This window comes from Bos indicus x Bos taurus, chromosome 11 (genome assembly GCF_003369695.1).
Source record: "Bos indicus x Bos taurus breed Angus x Brahman F1 hybrid chromosome 11, Bos_hybrid_MaternalHap_v2.0, whole genome shotgun sequence".
In the NCBI taxonomy this organism is placed as follows: domain Eukaryota; kingdom Metazoa; phylum Chordata; class Mammalia; order Artiodactyla; family Bovidae; genus Bos; species Bos indicus x Bos taurus.
In genome coordinates, this window is record NC_040086.1 from 46978828 (window position 1) to 47003192 (window position 24365).

At 43.0% G+C, this 24365-nt stretch overlaps 1 protein-coding gene and 1 pseudogene across 1 annotated transcript in view; one reads left to right on the plus strand and one right to left on the minus strand.

Moving 5' to 3' along the window:
• Positions 1–12493: 12493 nt before the first annotated feature.
• LOC113900745 lies at positions 12494–13464 on the plus strand (annotated as a pseudogene).
• A 9822-nt stretch (positions 13465–23286) lies between these two features.
• RPIA (ribose 5-phosphate isomerase A) overlaps positions 23287–24365 on the minus strand; it is a 35168-nt gene continuing 34089 nt past the window's right edge. The window contains exon 9 of the mRNA XM_027555476.1: positions 23287–24227. Within this exon, the coding sequence (XP_027411277.1) occupies positions 24133–24227 (95 nt within the window). The 3' untranslated portion in view covers positions 23287–24132. The remainder of the gene's footprint in view (positions 24228–24365) is intronic.

The window sequence follows — 24365 nt, forward strand, 5'->3', positions numbered from 1 at the left end:
GGATTAAGCAGGAGGAATAGGAAACAACAGAAGGTCTGGTCCAGCCCAGCCATAGGTCAGAGGCAGAGAAATTAAGAACCCACTCATGTCCAGAAAAAGGAAATCATTCAATCTTGGAACAAATTGTCAAGAAAAGCAAAAAAAAAAAAAAAAAAAAAATTTAATCATAGTTTCCTCAGTATAATAATAAAAGTACAATGAAAAGATGATGGACTTCAGAGCAGGCAGACCTGACTTTGAATCCAACTCTGCTATAACTTGGGTGACTGGCTTTGAGCAAGTAAGTGACACTTTCAAAAGCTCAGTTTCTTAGTCTGTAATTTTAAAATATTAACAGACCACCTCTTTAAGGTTACTGTAAGAACAGAGACACCACAAAAGAACCAAGTCCAGGGCCTAGGTTAAAAGAAAGTACCCTTGTTCTTTTTATCAACCTACACACAGGCGTTGCTTTACCATTTGCAAGTTTAGACAAAATACTTCCTGGAGTTTCTTCACTTTGGAACAGGAGCTATCAATCCCATCCTCAGAGCTCCACTAACGATAAAGCAGGATACACTCTACCATTCTCCTCCTCCTCCCAAGAACCCGACACTCAAACTCAAAGGATTCTGTGAATCTCAGTTTAAATCCTGTCATTAGACCTCCTGGTTCTATCAAAACCTGATGACTTAATATCTGTTGTGTGCCATTATCAAAATCCACAAACCCCATTTCTTTCACAGAAGTCGAAATTAAAACATCCAGTGCAGGGCTAATGAAATTGCCAAAATTTGTTAAGAAACCTCAGAAAATTCCCTTTTTTGCTGCCTTACCTAACGGATGTGTTATTCTAGTTAAAATAAATTAAATAGATTTTAAAAGATCACGACTGAAATTAAATAAAACCAGGAAGGAAAGGAAATCAGTAGATCTGGTTTCCTTTCTCTAGTAATTTTATTTCTTTGATAAAGCAAATGTCACTTCAGAATCTCACAAAAGATTACCGTAGTACTATAAAGGGGCAAAATGTTGGCCAATTAAGAAACTATTTCATAAAATAGCAAATAAATTTGATTTTATGTATTCATACTTCTGAGTGTACAAGAGTTTTGTAAACTATAAAGGGCTTCACCATTGTAAGGGGTTCCTGTGATTTCTGAACTAGGGCATTTTTCTTTTTGTCTACTCTCCTTCTGTGATTCTGATGATTAGCTAAGATTAATATCAAACCTAGTATAGTGGTTAGTTACTCAATCATGTCTGACTTTTTGTGACCCCATGGACTCTGCACTCTAGGCTCCTCTATCCATGGAATTCTCCAGACAAGAATACTGGAGTGGGTAGCCATTCCTTTCTCCAGGGGATTTTCCCGACTCAGGGATCAAATTCTGATCTCCTGCATTGGCAGGCAGATTCTTTACCATCTGAGCCACCAGAGAAGCCCAATCAAACGTACAATTTGTTCTTTTACATGTTTTCACACATGTAAAAATGCATGTGCCTACAAGCAAGGCTGGAAAAGAAAACATGGACAAAACATTAAGCTGTTCTATTAAAGTGAAAATTTATGAACTTTCTTCCTTCTAAGTTTTTGTTATCAGAGTATAATTTTCCAATAAGTAATATTTAGGACAGGGAAAACATTGCTAAGATTGCACAGTGGAAGTCAGAAATAAACCATTGTTTTATTTTCCAATTTGGATAGATCAAAGGGCTTCCCAGGTGGCTCAGTGGTAAAGAATCCACCTGCCACTGTCGGAGACACAGAAGATATGGGTTCAATCCCTGGGTCTGGAAGATCCCCTGAAGAAGGAAATGGTAACCCACTTCAGTATTCTGGCCTGGAGAATTCCTAGGACAGAGAAGCCTGGCGGGCTATCATCCATCGGGTCACAAAGAGTTGGACACGACTGACCGACTGAGAGAGCACACACACACACACACACACACACACACACACAATCCCTCTTGGGCACAGCTCTGTGTGAGGCCCTGGGCAGATCATTCTCCAGCCATGGAGACCCTGCCTAGAGTAAATAAAGCACCATTATTTAACCTGACAAACATGGGAGCTTATTGTTTCCTAACACTTTGAACTAAGTGGTTTGAAAGGTTAAATTCTACCAGTTACAGAAATGCTTTTCAGAATCCAAAATTATCCTTTATTATCAAGTGACACATGAACAATAAAAATAAGTTCAGCCATTCTGTACTGAAAACTGAAAATACTTTACATTTAGACAATTGTCTAAAATAAATTGCCATTGCATGTCGAGGGACAGATACACGCTTTAGTCAATTAAGTAACTTCTCCCTAACTTCTCACATTCATTTGCCTAGTTCCACTCTGGAAAGTACTTTAAAAGGCAAAAATAGGTTAATGAAAAACACTGAAAGGCATTGAATATTTTACTGAGAATGTTTCTATTTAATTGTTGGAAAAGTAATCCATGAACTTGATAAAACGTTCATACAGTACAGAAGAAAAATCATGGAAAGTAAATCTCTTTACCACTCTATGTCCCCCAGATTAAGAAATTTTTAACACAGTGTTTTAGCTCTAAAGTACATTTTTAATAAAAGTGGACTGAAACCAAAACCTGAAGTGTTAGAAAAGTCATAACAAGAAGCGAGACTTAGAGTTATACACTCTATAAGCTCTCCCTATGCTGCTGCTAAGTCGCTTCAGTCGTGTCCGACTCTGTGCGATCCTATAGACAGCAGCCCACCAGGCACCCCGGTCCCTGGGATTCTCCAGGCAAGAACACTGGAGTGGGTTGCCATTTCCTTCTCCAATGCATGAAAGTGAAAAGTCAAAGTGAAGTCGCTCAGCCGTGTCCGACTCTTAGCGACCCCATGGACTGCAGCCCACCAGGCTCCTCCGTCCGTGGGATTTTCCAGGCAAGAGTACTGGAGTGGGGTGCCATTGCCTTCTCCAAAACTCTCCCTATAGAGCAAAGTAATACTTCTACTTCCAAACCAAAACTTTTGAAATTCTTTTAGAATTGTCCTTAATATAAAAATTCAAGTTATCAAAGTGTTAATCATTTAATTACAGAAAAGTATTCCAAAAATAAGTTCTAGAATTCAGTCTCTTATTTGAATAAATATTTGGGGTCATTTATTCATTGCTGTCCAGATGGCTGGACATCATCACTGATGCAATGAACATGAACTTGGGCAAACTCCAGGAGATGGTGACAGACACGGAGGCCTGGCGTTCTGTAGTCCATGAGGTTGCAAAGGGTCAGACACGACTGGGTGACTAAACAACAATAGCAATTCATTGCCATTATTTATATCTGATATACATGAATGAGATGATCCACTGAGGTTCCTATAGAAAGGGGCATGCAGAAAATATATTTTATCCCATTAAATGAAGTTATCATTAATGAGAGGGGAGGAATAAATTAGGAATTTGGGATTAACAAATATTATACATTACTATATATAAAATAAGCAAGGACCAACTGTATAACACAGGGAACTAGATTCAATATTTTGTAATACCTTCTAATGGAAAAAATCTGAAAAAGAATATATGTATGTAAATGTCTATAACTGAACTAGTGTGCTATTCACCTGAAACATTGTAAATCAACTACACTTCAAATTTTAAAAAGAAAAAAATATAGAAACAAAGAAAAAATTATAATTAACAAGTACTTGCCATAATTGAAAACAAAAGTCAATGAGATTACTTAGAGAAAGAAGTCCTCCTTTCTCCTCAAAACTTTTAAACTTAAATGTAAAGCTACTTATGGCCACATCTCACATAATAACCATCAATTTTAGGACGATGAATTCATTGTGGTGAATTTTACTCTATGTGAATTATATCTCAATAAAAAATAAGAATGCATTAAATAAAACCCAAGAAATTGTACTTGAGGGAAAGAAGCTGATTTAAGCCATCAGCCCAAAGGACCCAGCTCTCAGGTCTGCAAAGTACCTCCAGAATTTCCCATGTTGAAGGGTATTTGGGGGAGAATGGATACATGTATACGTATGGCTGAGTCCCTTCACTGTTCACACGAAACTATCACAACATTGTTAATTGACTGTACCCCAATACAAAATAAAAAGTTAAAAAAAAAATTTCCAGATCCACATTTACAAGTGTTAGCAGCCTTGGTTCATGCTTATTCAGAGACTTAACTTTTCATGCTTAAAATAGTCTACTTTGATGAAACTATGCTTATTTTCTCCAATTAAAATTACATCTATCTATAAGGGAAAAGAATTTGAAAAATAATATATATACATACATATATATATATATATACACTTGCTGTACATCTGAAACTAACATACTATAAATCAACTTAAAACTTAATTTTAGTTGAAAATTTATTTTCAATTAAAATAAAACTAAAAAAAACAAAATTGCATCTACCACCTCAACCCCTCCCAACTGTATTTTGCTTATACAATCTCTTTATTTCCTCTTCACTAAAGCAATCTTTTCCTTACTCGTTTCCCAAATCAGAAAAACATAAAGTTGAAAAGCATTCTATACTCAGTGAGGGAAAGAAAACCACACAAATGAAAGCGCACTCTCTCAGCTGAGGAGTAAGTTGGAAAAGTAAGTAAATTGGAAAAGACCAACTACCTGGAATGATATGAAATTATGTTTCCACCTCCCTGGGCTTCCTCTGGATTCTCCAAACCCACCCAGCCACCCCTCCACACATACACACACTCAGCCTGGGTAAGAGCCAGGGCCCAGCTCTTACCCCAGAGTTTCTGCACAGGCAGCAGATTGGCAGCACTCACTGTGGGAGCCCTAGTAGCAGCCCAGTGAGGCTCCTGCAGGGGCTGCAGGTGCCTTCTGTATCAGAGATCTGCTACATTTTACAGTGTTCACTATTCAGAGTTTGACTCTTTCTCCCCCAGTCAAGCTTCCCCACTCCCTGGAGCAATCTCCTGTGACCCCAGGGGACTTGTATGTAGCTGTCCAGGGAAGATGGTCTGCCTGAAGAGGTCATGGAGGAGTTTTGGTGAGGTGGGAATTCCAGCACAGCTCAGCCCAGCCTGCACTTCCAGCCATGGGAAAGCTCTGTGCATCCAGGGGAACAGATGGAGGCAAGGGTTAGATGAACAGAAGTACCTTTCTTGTCTTGACTGCAAAAAAAAAGAAAAAAGAAAAATCCCCTGCCACTCACTAACGCAGCTCAAACTACTTCTGACCCTTGGCTGGTTAGTTTGCCCAAGCTGGTCTACTAGCATCAGTCACTTTGGGTGAGATGGTTTGAAGAACCAGCAGAAACTGCACAATACAGAGATTTGCACACAGCAATTTGAGATAAGGATTCGAGGAAAGGCTGAGATAGATTCAAACAGCATTTACTATTACGTGACATCTAGGACCGAGAACTCTGACCACTGGCACATCTGGGAAAGTCTCTTTAGACCAGGCCTTATCAGTACAGTGGGGGTCAAGCTTCATTGGAAACACATGTCAAACACCCCAAAGGAAAAATCAAAGACCCTCCAGTTCCAGTGGTGCATGCCTTGTTTTTCTCATGAATCCTGGCAAAAACTTGTCTAAAATAGAAGGGAGGGGCAGCTCTGAGATGGGGAACGCCAGAGACAAACCTGTTGGAGCCAAGGATAGTCAACAGGGCAAGCTGTACCCTTGGGTCCCACTCAGCAAGGGCCACCATGAATCCCAGTCGGCCAACCAGCAGGCAGAGCAAGCCTGGTGTGCTGGGCTGGAGAGCCCCCTGCTGGTTATCGTGAAGAGACAACACCCAGCTCTTGACGACCCTGTGGACTGTAGCCTCCTCTGTCCTGGGGATTTTCCAGGCAAGAATACTGGAGTGGGTTGCCATTTCCTCCTCCAGGGGCTCTACCCCACCCAGGGATGGCAGGCAGATTCTTTACCACGGAGCCACCTGGGAAGCCCCAGGGCTTGGAGGATCACTCCCTAAAGCCTGGAGATGAATGAGACTCCGTATCTAAAACTCCATCGTCTGACTGCATCACACCCATCCTTATATGTGTATTACCTTTGTAAAAATATTTGACATCTCCCCTGCACATACTCACCATTTTTTTAGTTTAGTAATATTGTTTGGATTCTTTGGAAAATACAGAAAAACACTGGAATTCCCTGGCAGTCCAGTGATTAGGATCACTGCCAAGGGTTTGGGGTTCAATCTCTAGTTGGGGAATTAATCCTGCAAGCCATACAGCATGGCCAAAAAAAATAAATACAGAAAAACACATGAAAATAAAAGTCACATATGATCCCATCAGCAAAATAACTATTACTTTCAACACTATTTAATATGCGTAATTTTCAATTGGTCGAGATCATGCTCCACCTACTTGCAGATGCATTTCTGCCCTTGGCGCCATTGGTTAGTCGGGTGATGGGAAGCTCTGGCAAAAGGTTAGGGTGGGAAGAAGGCTTAAACCAAAGCATTAGTTCCCCTCTGCTTTGGGGAGGAATTTTCCAGCAGTGGCTATATCTCTTTTGTGGTCCTAGCTTCCACCAAGTGCCCAGTTTCTGGGTTCTGATGACATCACCTTTTCCTGCCCTGGGAGTGCAGTGGCTTGTGGCTGTCACTCATCTCTGGGTAAATTCAACATAAGGATTGCTTCTCTGCCCTTCCACTTCCTGTGAATCATTTCCCATGATAAATTCCCTTTGCTTAAAATGCCTAGAGTGGCAGGAAAATGCCCTTTACTTTCTTGACTAGGACTGACATATGTCACTCACACCTATACTTTTTGGTTAATTTATCACCCAATATTATTCTGTAAAGGTTTTTCAGTATCTTTTTTCTTTAAAAATCTTTCTTAATGGCTGCATAATGTCTCATGTGGAGAAGGAAATGGCACCCTACTCCAGTACTCTTGCCTGGAAAATCCCATGGGCGGAGGAGCCTGGTAGGCTGCAGTCCATGGGGTCGATGAGGGTCGGACAGGACTGAGCGACTTCACTTTCACTTTTCACTTTCATGCATTGGAGAAGGAAATGGCAACCCACTCCAGTGTTCTTGCCTGGAGAATCCCAGGGACGGGGGAGCCTGGTGGGCTGCCATCTATGGGGTCGCATAGAGTCGGACACGACTGAAGTGACTTAGCAGCAATGTCTCATGACATCACACCTTACTGGATTTGTGTTTTTCAAATCTGTAATGTTTGCTAGATTGTAACATTGGTATGAACATTGTTGTAAATAAATTTTTATCCACATTTCTTTTTTTCTCTAAACATTCAGAACCGGGGTTTTTTTGCAGGGGGTGGGGCGTTGGTGTTTGGTTTTTTTGGTTGCATCAGGTGACCTCTTAGTTGTGGAATGCAGGATCTTTGTTACATCACGTGGGGACCTTTTGTTGTGGTATGAGGATTCTTTAGTTATGGCAAGCGGGCTCAGAAGTCGTGGCATGCAAGTCTAGTTGCCCCTCAGCATGGGGGGTCTTAGTTCCCTGACCAAGGATCAAACTAGAGTCCCCTGCATCCCAAGGTAGACTCTTAACCACTGGACCACCAGAGAGGTGCCCTCTATCTAAATTTCTAAGTACTTGATCAGATTGGATTTCTGGATGTAACTGAAAAAGATTGATTCAATTGATTCTTGGTGAGTATTGCCTCCAAATCCCCAGAAAGATGAGACCAATTTACAATCCTACCAGAGGTCTAAATAGCGCTTGTCTCACCTTGCCCTCTACAACATTGGTTATATTATTTGCTAATTTTATAGACCAAAAAAAGGCATCTGCTAGCTATTGTTTTAATTTAGATGTGTTTTGTTTTCATTGTTAGTGAAGTAGAACTTTTTCCGGTGTTCATTAGCCACGTGCATTTTCTCTTTTGTAAATTATCTACTTTACCATTTTGCTGTACAGTCTGTAATGATTCTCTTATTGACTGAGGTATCAGTCAAGGTTCTTAGATGCAAACAACAGAAATTGGTTCTGGCTAAATTAGGCAGAAATGGGATCTATTTAAAGGATACAATACATCTCCAAGACAGATAGCAAGGCTGGAAAATTAGGTTTAGAAAATAGTACTTCCCCGGTGGTCCAGTGGTTGCAGGTTTGATCCCTGGTCAGGGAGCGAAGATCCCACATTTCTCATGGCCAAAATACCAAAACATGTAACAGAAAAATATTGTAACAAAATTTAACAAAGACTAAAAAATGTCCATATTGAAAACAGAACCAAGGATACCTGCTAACAGTGGAAATATGGCCAAGATCCAATCCTAAACTGATCTAAATAAGGTGCTGTATTGTGGTTGCTACCCTGAATGCTGTTCCTGGCCTTGCCGCCACCTACCACTAAATGCTGAATGCTACCCCCAGCATGAACATGGTGTGTATTTCTCCACGTCTGTGAATTTGGCCTGGCATTTTCATTTGCTTTGAGTAATATGAGTGAAAGAGATATTGTACAATGTCTGAGAAGGCCTTCTAGCTTTCACAGAAATGCCCCCTCTTAGAATCCAGCCACCATGCTGTTAGGAAGCCCAAGATGGCCCACAGAGAGTGAGAGGCCCAGGCAAGCCCCCAACATGCCAACCTCTGCCACGTTTGCCCGGTTGAAGTCACACACTGTCATGCATGATGGTGACGAGTCCAGCAAGCTCTGCTCAACTTGCAGGACTGTGAGCCAGTGAATGCTGGTAGTGGTCTTAAACTGCTCCGCTATGAGGTGGTTTACTACACAGCGATAGATAACTTGAGATGTTCCCTTAAGGTTCACATCCTGGGCAAGAACAGCCCATTGATCAAGCCTAGGTCCACGCGCTGGGAGCCAGGGAGCAGGAAGAAAGGATGCTTCAGGTGTAGTAGAAAGACATGCCTCACAGCAAGTTCCCACAGTGAGGAATTCCCCAGATAGAAATAGGGGGCTCAGATGCTGGAGAAGGAAAACAAAATCTGTTAAACTCAATACCTGCCTTTGATCTGCCTCTCCATATCTGCCTTTTGTATATTGATCTCACTGGACAGACATTGATCATTGTGTATCCTCCCACAAAACTCACTTTATATCTCATTGTGTGTGAGATTCCTAAACAATGGATTATTCTAATGGAAACACTTTGAAGGTTAACTGGATTTAGGAAGTGCCAAAGTTCCTGCCCCCAGAGTAACTAGTGACACTCAGAAAAAGTACCCACATAAGAGAGTGTTTCCTAGCAGTAGAAGCAAGCACCTTTCACAACCCAGATTTGCTGTGTCCTGAAACTGAAAAGAAAACATTCTACTAAAAAAAAAAAAAAAGGCTTCAAATAAACTGGGAAGTCTTTCTTAATCTTTTTTTTTTTTTTTTTTTTTTGCAACACTGGAAGTGTTGCCAACACCCTCCCCTCTTTATTTCTGAACCTTTCCTATAGACTTACAACTGATTTCTCTGGCCCACACTCTGCCTGATTCATCCCACCCTCCTCCCTGCAGCTAGCAGTGACAGATCACCTCTCTCTACTGCCTAAAAACACCCACTGTCAAGATTCAGAACAAAGCCTTTTGCTCTGATGAACATGGCCCTTCAGTAAGTGGTTCCTGCCTTTCCTTTTCTCAGCTCCTCCTAACTTGTCACCCACTCGCAGCTCCTCAGGGTCACCCACCAGTTCCTCACTAATCCTTGCCTTTGCACACTGTTTCCCCTTCATGAAACACTTCTCTCCTCATCTCCTTCCCCACTCATCACTGCCTGCTGGTGGTCTTTTACTCCTCCTTCAAGATTCAGCAGCTGGAGCAACCACCTTAGAAAGTCACTAAAATATAAACAGTAAAAAAGGAAACAAACAAACAAAAACCAGAAGAATTAGAACAGTATATTTTTAAATTTATTTAAATTAAAAAAAGGAAGTACAAACACACAAGCAGATAATGAAATAAAATATCCACACAGAGATATATACATCAATACCAGCATTACTCATAAAAAATGGAAAAAAACCCAAATGTCCATCAACTGATGAATAAATAAAATGTGCCATATTCATATAATAGTATGAATAAAAAAGAATAAATATTGAGAAAATTTTCCCAAAGAGAAACCCCTTGTCTGTTAGCAGTCACTCCCTATTTCCCCCGCAATGCCTCCCACCCCCAAACCCAGGTCCTAGGCAACCATGAATTCACTTTTTGTCTATAAATTCGCCTCTTCTAGAATTTCACATAAATGCAGTCATACAATATATGATAACTTGTGTCTTTTATTTAGCATTATGTTTTCAATCTTCATTCATTCTTATACAATGCATCAATATTGATTCTTTTTATTAAAAAAGAATAAATAAATTTTTTTGAATTAAAAAAAAATCTTTTTTAAGTTACAGCTAAATGATCACCTACACTACAAGGCTTTCCCTGACTTTCCCAGGCAGAATACACACATATAATCACACATCTCAATAATCCTACATGGCACTTCATAGGGGTATCTAAAATTATTATAACAATTTTTTCTTTCAGCAAATTCCAAAAAACAGTTGGCAAGTTATTAAAGAAATTTTTTTTATTATTACAGAAAATATCACACAAAAGCAGACAGCAGGGAACTCCCATTTACCTATGACTCAGTTCATGGTTTCCCCATCCAATAACACCCCACCCCCAAATTATTTTCAGCAAGCTATTTTTGCACATCCTAACCATTCTTCCCTCGTCCAAGGTAAGGAGCAATGGCTGCGCTTTGCTGGAGCAGCCGTGAAGAGATACCCCACGCCCAAGGTAAGAGAAACCCAAGTAAGACGGTAGGTGTTGCAAGAGGGCAGCAGAGGGCAAACACACTTAAACCATACTCACAGAAAACTAGTCAATCTAATCACACTAGGACCACAGCCTTGTCTAACTCAATGAAACTAAGCCATGTCCGTGTGGCAACCCAAGATGGGCGGGTCATGGTGGAGAGATCTAACAGAATGTGGTCCACTGGAGAAGGGAATGGCAAACCACTTCAGTATTCTTGCCTTGAGAACCCCATGAACAGTATGAAGAGGCAAAATGATAGGATACTGAAAGAGAAACTCCCCAGGTCAGGAGGTGCCCAATATGCTACTGGAGATCAGTGGAGAAATAACTCCAGAAAGAATGAAGGGATGGAGCCAAAGCAAATACAATACCCAGCTGTGGATGTGACTGGTGATAGGAGCAAGGTCCAATGCTGTAAAGAGCAATATTGCATAGGAACCTGGAATGTGAGGTCCATGAATCAAGGCAAATTGGAAGTGGTCAAACAAGAGATGGCAAGAGTGAATGTCAACATTCTAGGAATCAGCAAACTGAAATGGACTGGAATGGGTGAATTTAACTCAGATGACCATTATATCTACTACTGCGGGCAGGAATCCCTCAGAAGAAATGGAGTGGCCATCATGGTCAACAAAAGAGTCCGAAATGCAGTACTTGGATGCAATCTCAAAAACGACAGAATGATCTCTGTTCGTTTCCAAGGCAAACCATTCAATATCACAGTAATCCAAGTCTATGCCCCAACCAGTAACGCTGAAGAAGCTGAAGTTGAACGGTTCTATGAAGACCTACAAGACGTTTTAGAGCTAACACCTAAAAAAGATGTCCTTTTCCTTATAGGGGACTGGAATGCAAAAGTAGGAAGTCAAGAAACACCTGGAGTAACAGGCAAATTTGGCCTTGGAGTACAGAATGAAGCAGGGCAAAGACTAATAGAGTTTTGCCAAGAAAATGCACTGGTCATAACAAACACCCTCTTCCAACAACACAAGAGAATACTCTATACGTGGACATCACCAGGTGGTCAACACCGAAATCAGATTGATTATATTCTTTGCAGCCAAAGATGGAGAAGCTCTACACAGTCAGCAAAAACAAGACCAGGAGCTGACTGTGGCTCAGACCATGAACTCCTTATTGCCAAATTCAGACTTAAATTTAAGAAAGTAGGGAAAACCACTAGACCATTCAGGTATGACCTAAATCAAATCCACTGTATAATCAGTGGAAGTGAGAAATAGATTTAAGGGACTACATTTGATAGATAGAGTGCCTGATGAACTATGGACGGAGGTTCGTGACATTGTACAGGAGACAGGGATCAAGACCATTCCCATGGAAAAGAAATGCAAAAAAGCAAAATGGCTGTCTGGGGAGGCCTTACAAATAGCTGTGAAAAGAAGAGAAGTGAAAAGCAAAGGAGAAAAGTAAAGATATAAACATCTGAATGCAGAGTTCCAAAGAATAGCAAGAAGAGATAAGAAAGCCTTCTTCAGCGATCAATGCAAAGAAATAGAGGAAAACAACAGAATGGGAAAGACTAGGGATCTCTTCAAGAAAATCAGAGATACCAAAGGAACATTTCATGCAAAGAGGAGCGCGATAAAGGACAGAAATGGTATGGACCTAACAGAAGCAGAGGATATTAAGAAGAGATGGCAAGAATACACAGAAGAACTGTACAAAAAAGATCTTCACGACCCAGATAATCACGATGGTGTGATCACTGACCTAGAGCCAGACATCCTGGAATGTGAAGTCAAGTGGGCCTTAGAAAACATCACTATGAACAAAGCTAGTGGAGGTGATGGAATTCCAGTTGAGCTATTCCAAATCCTGAAAGATGATGCTGTGAGGGCGCCGGCTGCGGAAAATGGCTGCTCGGCCGCGGAGGCATATCTCTGGAATTGCAAAGCAGCCACAGGGTGACTTCTGTGATGGGGCTAAGAAAGCGATTGATGAACCTTCTTTTGCAACTTCCATGGAGTGGGACACGCAGGTGGTGAAAGGGTCTTCGCCGGTCGGTCCCGCAGGGCTGGGGTTGGAGAAGCTGCCATCCCGCCCGCAATGGCTGCAGCCCAAGAGATGCGCCATGTTCCAGTGCGCGCAGTGCTACGCCGTGCTCACTGACTCTGTGCCCCTCGCCTGGGACCTGTTGCGGTCCCTCGGGGACCAGAGTCACAAATAATGTAGTTTTGGGGGCTCCGTTCCTAGTTGGCATTGAAGGTTCGCTCAAAGGCAGCACTTACAACCTTTTATTCTGTAGTTTCTGTGAGATTCCCATTGGTTTCCACCTATATTCTACCCATGCTGCCCTGGCTGCCTTGAGAGGCCACTTCTGCCTTTCCAGTGACAAAATGGTGTGCTACCTCTTAAAAACAAAAGCCATAGTAAATGCATCTGAGATGGATATCCACATCATCCCTCTACCAGAAAAGGTTGCAGAGCTGAAAGAGAAGATAATGTTAACACATACTCGCTTAAATTCACTCATGAAAATTCTGAAGGAAATGTCTCCTGACCAGTCCAAGCTAACAAACTAATTCAGAATCAGAGGTTGAGTATCAGAGGCAGGCCTTATTGCTGTTTTCAACAGGTGCTGTTTGATCACTTCTCAAGAAATATCAACTTCAAGAATGTATAGGAAATGTGGTTTATTATGTTTACCTCTAGACTGATTTTCCAAGTGATTTGTGAAGCTGTTTCTGCTACTGCTAAGTCACTTCAGTCGTGTCCGACTCTGTGCGACCCCATAGACGGAAGCCTACCAGGCTCCCCAGTCCCTGGGATTCTCCAGGCAAGAACACTGGAGTGGGTTGCCATTTCCTTCTCCAATGCATGAAAGTGAAAAGTGAAAGTGAAGTCGCTCAGTCGAGTCCGACCCTCAGCGACCCCATGGACTGCAGCCTACCAGGCTCTTAGATCCATGGGATTTTCCAGGCAAAAGTACTGGAGTGGGGTGCCATTGCCTTCTCCGAAGCTGTTTCTAGAAGATGACAAACAGGAGACTTCTGTCCAGGTTTCATAGCTATTTGTCTTATTTTGACTTCTTATCAATTTCATAATACTTATTCTTGAAAACATTCTGATGGCAAATTTAAGAATTAAGAGCCAATGTCCCATGAATCCTCTGATCTAAAGATTCCTGAGTGGCCTGAAAATAGAGTTGTACTTCTGTTAATTAACTGTTATTCCTACATGGAGCAATTGTCATTTGAATACTGAGAAATCATTTTTTTCTTACATGAAATACAGGTACATACATATTCCGTAGGTAATGTTCAACAAGTTAACTCCATAATATATATTTATCTTTATCTTTTCAGTTTATAACTGAAAAGGAATAGTAATAACAGGAAAATAATAAAAGGAATGGTAAAAACAAAACAAAACAAAACAAGATGATGCTGTGAAAGTGCTGCACTCAATATGCCAGCAAATTTGGAAAACTCAGCAATGGCCACAGGACTGGAAAAGGTCAGTTTTCATTCCAATCCCAAAGAAAGGCAATGCCAAAGAATGCTCAGACTACCGCACAATTGCACTCATCTCACACGCTAGTAAAGTAATGCTCAAAATTCTCCAAGCCAGGCTTCAGCAATATGTGAACCGTGAACTTCCTGGTGTTCAAGCTGGTTTTAGAAAAGGCAGAGGAACCAGAGATCAATTGCCAACATCTGCTGGATCATAGAAAAAGCAAGAGAGTTCCAGAAAAGCATCTATTTCTGCTTTATTGACTATGCCAAAGCCTTTGACTGTGTGGATCACAATAAACTGTGGAAAATTCTGAAAGAGATGGGAATACCAGACCACCTGATCTGCCTCTTGAGAAATTTGTATACAGGTCAGGAAGCAACAGTTAGAACTGGACATGGAACAACAGACTGGTTCCAATTCGGAAAAGGAGTTCGTCAAGGCTGTATATTGTCACCCTGTTTATTTAACTTATATGCAGAGTACATCATGAGAAACGCTGGACTAGAAGAAACACAAGCTGGAATCAGATTGCTGGGAGAAATATCAATAACCTCAGATATGCAGATGACACCACCCTTATGGCAGAAAGTGAAGAGGAACTAAAAAGCCTCTTGATGAAAGTGAAAGTGGAGAGTGAAAAAGTTGGCTTAAAGCTCAACATTCAGAAAACAAAGATCATGGCATCTGGTCCCATCACTTCATGGCAAATAGATGGGGAAACAGTGGAAACAGTGTCAGACTTTATTTTTCTGGGCTCCAAAATTACTACAGATGGTGACTGCAGCCATGAAATTAAAAGATGCTTACTCCTTAGAAGGAAAGTTATGACCAACCTAGATAGCATATTCAAAAGCAGAGACATTACTTTGCCAACAAAGGTCCATCTAGTCAAGGCTATGGTTTTCCTGTGGTCATGTATGGATGTGAGAGTTGGACTGTGAAGAAGGCTGAGTGCCGAAGAATTGATGCTTTTGAACTGTGGTGTTGGAGAAGACTCTTGAGAGTCCCTTGGACTGCAAGGAGATCCAACCAGTCCATTCTGAAGGAGATCAGCCCTGGGATTTCTTTGGAAGGAATGATGCTAAAGCTGAAACTCCCACACTTTGGCCACTTCATGCGAAGAGTTGACTCATTGGAAAAGACTCTGATGCTGGGAGGGATTGGGGGCAGGAGGAGAAGGGGACGACAGAGGATGAGATGGCTGGATGGCATCACTGACTCGATGGACGTGAGTCTGAGTGAACTCTGGGAGTTGGTGATGGACAGGGAGGCCTGGCGTGCTGTGATTCATGGGGTCACAAAGAGTCGGACACGACCGAGCGACTGATCAGATCTGAACCGTTCTTCATTTTTTAAGACCCAAGGAACTTATATTTTCTAGAAGTCCACGGCAGTCTAATAAAAATGTAAGATTGATTAGCATTTTATGTGCCAATAACTGCTCTAAGCACTTGGCATGAATTAGTTCATTTAACTTCAAAATTACCTGAAAAGGTAACAATTTTGCAGCCATTTTACACTGAGGAAATCAAGGCTTATGGGTGAAATCAGTTCAATTCAGTTCAGTCGCTCAGTCGTGTCCGACTCTTTGCGACCCCATGAATCACAGCACGCCAGGCCTCCCTGTCCATCACCAACTCCCAGAGTTCACTGAGACTCACGTCCATCGAGTCGGTGATGCCATCCAGCCATCTCATCCTCTGTCGTCCCCTTCTCCTCCTGCCCCCAATCCCTCCCAGCATCAGAGTCTTTTCCAATGAGTCAACTCTTCGCATGAAGTGGCCAAAGTGTGGGAGTTTCAGCTTTAGCATTATTCCTTCCAAAGAAATCCCACGGCTGATCTCCTTCAGAATGGACTGGTTGGATCTCCTTGCAGTTGGAAGGACTCTCAAGAGTCTTCTCCAACATCACAGTTCAAAAGCATCAATTCTTCGGTGCTCAGCTTTCTTCCGGAGAAGGCAATGGCATCCCACTCCAGTACTTTTGCCTGGAAAATCCCATGGACGGAGGAGCCTGGTAGGCTGCATGGGGTTGCTAGAGTTGGACACGACTGAGTGACTTCAATGTCACTTTCATGCACTGGAGAAGGAAATGGCAACCCACTCCAGTGTTTTTGCCTGGAGAATCCCAGGGATGGGGAAGCCTGGTGGGCTGCCGTCTCTGGGGTCACACAGAGTTGGACACACCTGAAGCGACTTAGCAGCAGCAGCAGCAGCAGCAGCAGCAGCTTTCTTCACAGTCCAACTCTCACATCCATACATGACCACTGGAAAAACCATAGCCTTGACTAGACGGATCTTTGTTGGCAAAGTAATGTCTCTGCTTTTCAATGTGCTATCTAGGTTGGTCATAACTTTTCTTCCAAGAAGTAAGGGTCTTTTAATTTCTAAACTTGTCCAAAAGTTAGCAACCAGAAGAATGGAATTCCAAACCAAGGTTACTAATCATACTTAACCTCTCTCAGAAAAAAGTATACCTCAACTAAAATAGGGCTTCCCTGGTAGCTCAGGAAAGAATCTGCCTGCAATGCAGGAGACCCAGGTTCAATCCCTGAATTGGGAAGATCCCCTGGAGAAGGGAGTGACAACCCACTCCAGTATTCTTGCCTGGAGAATTCCATGGACAGAGAAGCCTGGCAGGTTACAGTCCATGGGATCGCAGAGAGTCAGAGACGACTGAGTGACTAACACTTTCAGCTAAAATAATCATTTAACTTAGAAGCTGAAAGAATGGTTCTCTTTCCTGGAGTTAAGGCCACTTATAAGGTCAGAGAGACCATCTGCTTGAGACACAGGTCTCAGTTCAAATTAGGGCAACTAAAGGGAACCCTTTCGGAGGCCGTCCACTTGACTCCATACTCTGTGGGTGTTAAGAAACATCTAGGGCCACAGTAGAACCCAGGCTGGCTTCAGGAAATCAAAGGGGCCTTTAAAAAGCAGAACAGGGACTTCCCTGGTGGTCCAATGGTTAGGAATCCACCTTCCAACACCAGGGACACGGACTCCATCCCTGGTCTGGGAACTAAGATCCCACATGCTGCAGGGCAGCTAAATGGCAACTAAGATCCAACACAGCCATAAAAAATATTATTGTAAAAGCCAGAACAAGGACAATACCAGAGTTCCCCACAATTCTAGAACTGTGTTCCCCAATCCTGGGTCACTGACGAATGAGTACTTGGAAGGTGCCTAGTCCAAAAGAAGACATACTGAAATACAATACACACTGTATTATAAAGACTTAGGGCTTCCCAGTTGGTGGTAGTGGTAAAGAACCCACCTGCCAACGCAGGAGACGCAGGTTCGATCCCTGGGTTGGAAAGATCCCTTGGATGAGGGCATGGCAATCCATTCCAGTATCCTTGCCTGGAGAATCCTAAGGACCAGAGGAGCCTGGTGGGTTACAGTCCATGGGTCGCAAAGAGTCAGACATGAATAAAGCAACTTAGCACACACATGAAGCCTTCAGTTCAGTTCAGTCGCTCAGTCGTGTCCGACTCTTTGCGACCCCAGGAATCACAGCACGCAGACATGAAGCCTTAGTACCCCCAAAATGTAAAATATTGATTGAATATAGTCCAAATAGTAATATTTTAGATCTGTTGGGTTAACTATTAAAATTCATTTGTTCTTTTTGTTTTTTAACCTTTTCAGTGCAGCCACTAGAATGTTTGAATTACGTATGTGGCTCACAGTTCCACCGGGCGGTGCTATGCAGCCCTGGGTGCCAGCTCCCTGTGGGCTCTCACCTTGTGGCTGCCTCTCACAAGTTCACCAAGAAACCCGAGGCACACCACTGACATGGGAACAGAGGCCAAGTACAGCTAAACTCAGATCAGAGTTCTGATCTGAACTGAAATCATCAGGGACTGGAGATTGGCCCAACACTCCACCAAGAACAGCTTCTGAAATAAAATGAGTGCAACTCTACCTGCAACTCAAGTTGGAATACCCTTGAACCTGGAAACTCCCTCCAGTGTAGTTACATAATCAGGGAGACATTTGGGGGGTCTCATGGCCGGTACGCTGAGATGCAGGAAGCCAGGGCTTCGTTTCCTGGGAGAAACTGCTTCTTCCACCTTGCTGCTAAAGCAGAGATGTTCTCAGTGAATGGAGTTCCAACACAATTTATTTTATTCATCAGTAGTCTGCCTAATGTGCGTGCATGCTTAGTCACTTCAGTTGTGTCTGACTCTGTGCAACCCGAGACTGTAGCCCACCAGGCTTCTCTATCCGTGGGATTTTCCAGGCAAGAACACTGGAGTGGGTTGCCATGCTCTCCTCCAGGGGATCCTCCCGACCCAGGGATCGAACCTGTGTCTCTTAGGTCTCCTGTGTTGGCAGGTGGGTTCTTTACTACTAGCATCACCTGCATGGTGCACAGAACACTGGCACCCCCTCCCCTTTGGATTCCACCCCACCCCAAGACCCATATTAGTCATCACATTTCCTTCCCTCTCAGAGCTTCATTACAGATGTTTACCTGCAGAGGTCCACTAGGGCACAACTGAATGCAAGGCTATATTGGGGTGTTTTGGTGTCCTGCACTAAAAACCTGGTTACTAAAAAAGCAAAGGCACTGAACCCCTCTCAAAAACATCATGTGATTACTGGGTTAGTGGAGAGTGAAAACTGATGCAACTCTAAGTCTGGCTGCATCAGCTGCTAGGTGAGGCAGGAAGTGAGCAAACTACCTGGCACCAATGAAGCCTTGCAAGGCCGGAGTCACAGCATCGGCCATCTGTGGCCTGACCCTGCCACCCCAGTGCCCAGCATAGAGAAAGCGCTCAGTGCCTGTTAACCAAAGGGAAGGAGAGAGGAGATCATAGAACACTCAGGCCTCCAGTTCCTGGGGTCAGCAGATTCCGAGAAAGAGAAATGACAGCCAGGAACTGGCCTGGCTCCATAGCCCAAATTTGGTGTTGCTATGAACTAGCCTGGCACCCACGGCGAGACTACCGTGCTCTCCTGTGGATCATAAACAATCTCACAGACCATCACCAGACAGGGGCACTCTGTGTTATTTTTGTTCAGTTGCTAAGCTGTATCCAACTCTTTGTGGCCCCATGGAACTGCAGCATGCCTGGCTTCCCTGTCCTTCACTATTTTCCAGAATTTGCTCATACTTAGGTCGAGTCAATAATGCCATCCAACCATTTCATCCTCTGTTGCCCTCTTCTCTTGCTCTCAGTCTTTCCCAGCATCAGGGTCTTTTCCAATGAGTCGACTCTTCACATCAGGTGGCCAAAGAATTGCAGCTTCAGCTTCAGCATCAGTCTTTCTAATGAATATTCAGGGTTCATTTGCTTCAGGAGTGACTGGCTTGATCTCCTTAAAGTCCAAGGGACTCTCAAGAGTCTTCTCTGGAACAATTTGAAAGCATCAATTCTTCTGTACTCAGCCTTCTTTATGGTCCAGTTCTCACATCTGGTCCAGTACATGACTACTAGAAAAACCAATGGCTCAAGAGGTAAAGAACCAGCCTGCAATGCAGGAAATGCAGAAGACTCAGGTTTGATCTCTGGGTCAGGAAGATTCCCTGGAGAAGAAAATGGCAACCCAGTCCAGTATTCTTGCCTGGGAAATCCCATGGACAGAGGAGCCTGGTGGTCTAGTCCATAGGGTCACAAAGAGTCGGACACAACTGAGCATGCATATGCAACCCTAACCTTGACTATATGAATCTTTGTGGACAAAGTGATGTCTCTGCTTTTCAATATGCTGTCAAGGTTTGTCACAGCCTTCTTCCAAAGAGTGTCTTTTAATTTCATGACTGCTGTGTGACAGTGATACAAACACCAGATGACTCAATGATCATTTTGTCTCCATAAAACAGACAAAACATGAACATCATCCAAACCACAAATAGGACCAGACACCTCCCTTCCCTGGCTGTTGAGTGACTGCTGCTTCTTTACAATCCCAGCGTTATAGCCTTACTTTCTCAGTGAAAATTAGGATGCTGGGTCACAGAATTCTCCTGCTTCTTGATGACATCCAACCCAGAACAAGGTCCTCCCCAAAGCCCCAGACAGACACCTAAGTTCTCTAAGTCCTAACAGCCTTGGGCTGAGACTCCTTGTGGCATGTGACTTCCTTCATTCAATGAATCAGTAAAACAAATTTGGGGGCTTCCCTGGCAGCTCAGTGATAAAGAATCAGCTGGCCAATGCAGGAGACATGGGTTTGATCACTGGTCCAGGAAGATTCCACATGCTGCAAAGCAACTAAGCCCAAGCACCACAACTACCGAGCCTATGCTTTAGAGCCCGGAAGCCGCAACTATCGAAGCCCTCTTGCCCCAGAACTGGTGCTCCACATCAGATGAAGTCACCGCAATGAGAAACCTGAGAACCGCAACTGGAAAGCAGTTCCGCTTCATCACAACTTGAGAAAAGCCTGAACAGCAACAAAGACTCAGTACCATCAAAAAGAAAAAGAGAAAAGAAAATCAACTTTGTTCAGTTATGTGTTCTGAAGTCTTTGACTACAGGGAACTAACAACCCTTAGCCATAAACATCCTTCCCAGGCTAGCAGTGCCAATGGTTGCCACTGTGCCTATATCCTGGAAAGTGGAGAAGGGAAATAAGCACAGGAGGAGAGAAAACTGGTGGCAGCCTAAGGACTGACTCCTGCAGAGGGCCTTCCCAGGGCCAACCCTAGATTGTGCAATCTTCTGTGCCTTTCTCCCACTAAAAGAAAGCTCATTAGAAAAGAGAAAATTTCTACTATTATAGGATTACCCATGAACCTACACACATATACAATAAACCCGTTCACGAACTTCAGAACTTTAAAAATTACACATTACTTGTGATTCAAGTTACAAACGGTGGACACAGCATTAAGGAACGCAAACTCTCCAGAGTCCTACAACCAACTGGAATGATGAGCCAGAAAAGTCTGTCCTGTTTTCCAGTGTCTGACCTGAAAAAGTTACTTAAACTGAGCCTGTTTCCCACAGGCTCCACAACAGACACCACCAAACTCCTGTGAGATAACAGACTAAAGGCCCGGGATACAACCTGTATAAAGTAACAGTTAGGGCTTGGTCACCAGTCGCTTGGTAACGTTTCCCACCTCACAGCCCCTCTTCCCTACTGAACTGACAATTCCTCTGTGACCCTGTCTCACTCAAAAGGCTGGAAGCGTCTGGAGCCCAGGCGGTGTCTTACTTGTCTCTGCTCTCTACCCTCTTACTGCTGCTGCTGCTGCTGCTGCTAAGTCACTTCAGTCGTGTCTAACTCTGTGCGACCCCATAGACGGCAGCCCACCAGGCTCCCCTGTCCCTGGGATTCTCCAGGCAAGAACACTGGAGTGGGTTGCCATTTCCTTCTCCAATGCATGAAAGTGAAAAGTGAAAGTGAAGTCGCTCAGTCGTGTCCAACTCTTAGCGACCCCATGGACTGCAGCCTACCAAACTCCTCCATCCATGGGATTTTCCAGGCAAGGGTATTGGAGTGGGGTGCCATTGCCTTCTCCGACCCTCTACTAGTCCCCACTAAGAATCGGCACATGATGGGAACTCAGCAAAGGCTTGATGACTGAAGAATATCAAAACTTGAGCGCTGGGGCCTCCCTGGTGGCTCAGTGGTAAAAGAGTTGGCCTGCCAATGCAGAGACAGAGGTTCGATCCCCGGTCAGGGAAGACCCCACATGCTGAAGAGCAACTAAGCTCATGAGTCACAACTACTGAGCCTGTGCTCTACAGTCCAAGTTCTGCAACAAAGAGAAGCCAAAGCAATGAGAAGCCCGCACAGAAACGAAGACTCAAGACAACCAAAAATTAATAAAACTTAAAAAAAACAAAAACCTTGTCAGCTGAAATAAAAATTGAATAGATTCTAATTCAAGTAATTTTTTCCCCCTGTAATGCCTCCCAGATATGTGGCAGCTTAATGTGGATATAAACCTTTCCCAAACACCAGGTTTGCAGCTTGTCCTGTGCCCCTGGGACTGACCACAAGCCTGCAAATGGGGAACATCCAACAAGACCACATTTATTAATGACTTCACTGAAGAAACTTTAATCAAAATTTACTTCTAGAACAAACTGGTATATGTGTACCTGAAACACAGGTGTTTAAAGAAGGAAAACCTCACATTCACAGTTAAGAGAACTGCACTTGGCTCACAGGTGTGAAGGCCTGTGAAACCCACCATGCATTTACTTGTGCCGTGGAACATGCAGGTGTTTTTCAGAAACATAGTTTAACTTTGTTGTTTATCTTTATCCCTGAATTTAACCTAAGAGCTTTTAAGGATCAAGAAGCAGTTGTATCAAGTTTTCTCAACTAAGACCTAGTACCCAGTCTGTGTAAAAACTATGTACCATCCAGACCAAAATAGTCTTGGAGAAAAATAAAGCACTCCTAACAGCAGGTTTCCTAACAATGTGTGAACCAACTATTTTTAAAGACCACCTTCAGAGAGGAAAAGAAGGAATTCAGAAGGAAAAGAAAACCTCTTCAAAGCTCAGTCCTGATGATTGACTTTGAGCTTAAAACTTGATTTAGCAGGAATTCTGACGCCTCTAGGTTTGGTAGCTATAATCCAAGAGTCAAAACAGAGGGCAAGGCGAGTGACATGACCGTCTAAGGATTGTGCAAAGTCAGCACTGGGGGATTAGGGCTCTCAACACAAACACCTTTACAGCAGGATGGATTCAGAGTCCCATCTAGAATCATCGCTGAGTTGATCACGGCCTTTCTGTTGCCATCTGTGAAGCTTTCTGGATGTTCACTGCTCGTTGGGCACACTGAAGATTACACACTGGGAGAACACAGGAAAGTCGGGTGACCCATTTTACTGCTTGTCAGCTTCCACGACTGAGGGTCTGACTAGCATAAAACTTGGGGATAATCTGTGACTTTTGTTCAGCTGTGTTAGTCTCCATTAATAAAGAAAATCGATGTCTTGTTTGACAAAAGTTCTATGAAATAAAGCTGCTATCAAGCTCTCTCAGAAATAAAGAAAATATTTATCTACTCTTGGGCTCAAGATTTGAGTGAATCCCACCCCTTATCAAAGATCCAATGTAAATTAAGTGAGCAAAACTGATTCCTATTTTACTGTAAAACGGACACAAATTATATAACAAAGACAAAGAGCCAAAATGGCACCATACTGTTTTATTTCAACCTTCAAACAATATAAAGAGGTACAACTTCTGATGCCAAACCATGCCAAGTAACAACAAAGGAACGAAAAAAATATTAACAACAAAAAGACAGTCATTGAAAGGTGCTTCACAGCAGTGCTTTGGCAGTTCTGGCAAGTATTTCTGTCCAATGGCTTCAAAACAAAAGGGTCTGAATGAACCCATGACCTCAGCTGAAGAACTCCCACACCCTCCCTGGGTAGTTTACACATTCTGAGTCATCACACACCACACCCTATACTCGCCAGACTTATATTTTTATAGTTCACCTCTTAGAACACAGAACTACAGATTGTGCGTAATTGCAACAAAAACTAAAAAACAAAACAGTGTGGTAGAAAAGTAAACGAACTCCTATGTTTCCAGTAAGGCATCAGGGAAATCGCTGCTGGCTGTGCCCTTCATTTCACCAGTTTGAAGAAACGTTTGACTTATATTTCTCAGCAAACCCAATATTCAGAAGCTTAACCAGCAGGCTCAAGTTAAAAGTTTAAAAGACAGTCCTTTTTTTTTTTTTTTTTTTTGGTAAATGTTTCTTATAAAACATGAAATCAAGTTCCACTTTATTAAAAAAAACAACTGAGCATTTTTAATAGTAAAAATATATATATGTTTATATCTCTCTTTTTAAAAAGACATTTAATAACAATACTTCAGAAGACTGGATTTAACCCTCACCCTGCCAAGCTGTCCACCTGGCACAGATACATTAAGGCAAAGGCTCAGAGAGGCATGGCCACCTTGGCGGTGGGCTGGGGACGCAAGAGGAACACACTCTGCTCCTGCAGGGCCCATTCAGAACGGCTTCTCCCTCATGTTCACCGAGCCGTCCTGCATCCCGAAGTAGACTCTCTCGGCCATGTTGATGAACAGCCCCGTGTCCACCACACCTGTGGGACGAAGGGCAGAAGGAAGTGTTAAGTTTGAGCCTCCCAAGGTAGGAAGAAAACCAGGATCACGGGGTCCGTAGGAGTGACCACCTTCAACAGCACCAGACAAATGATACATCTAAAGATGCACCTCATGCA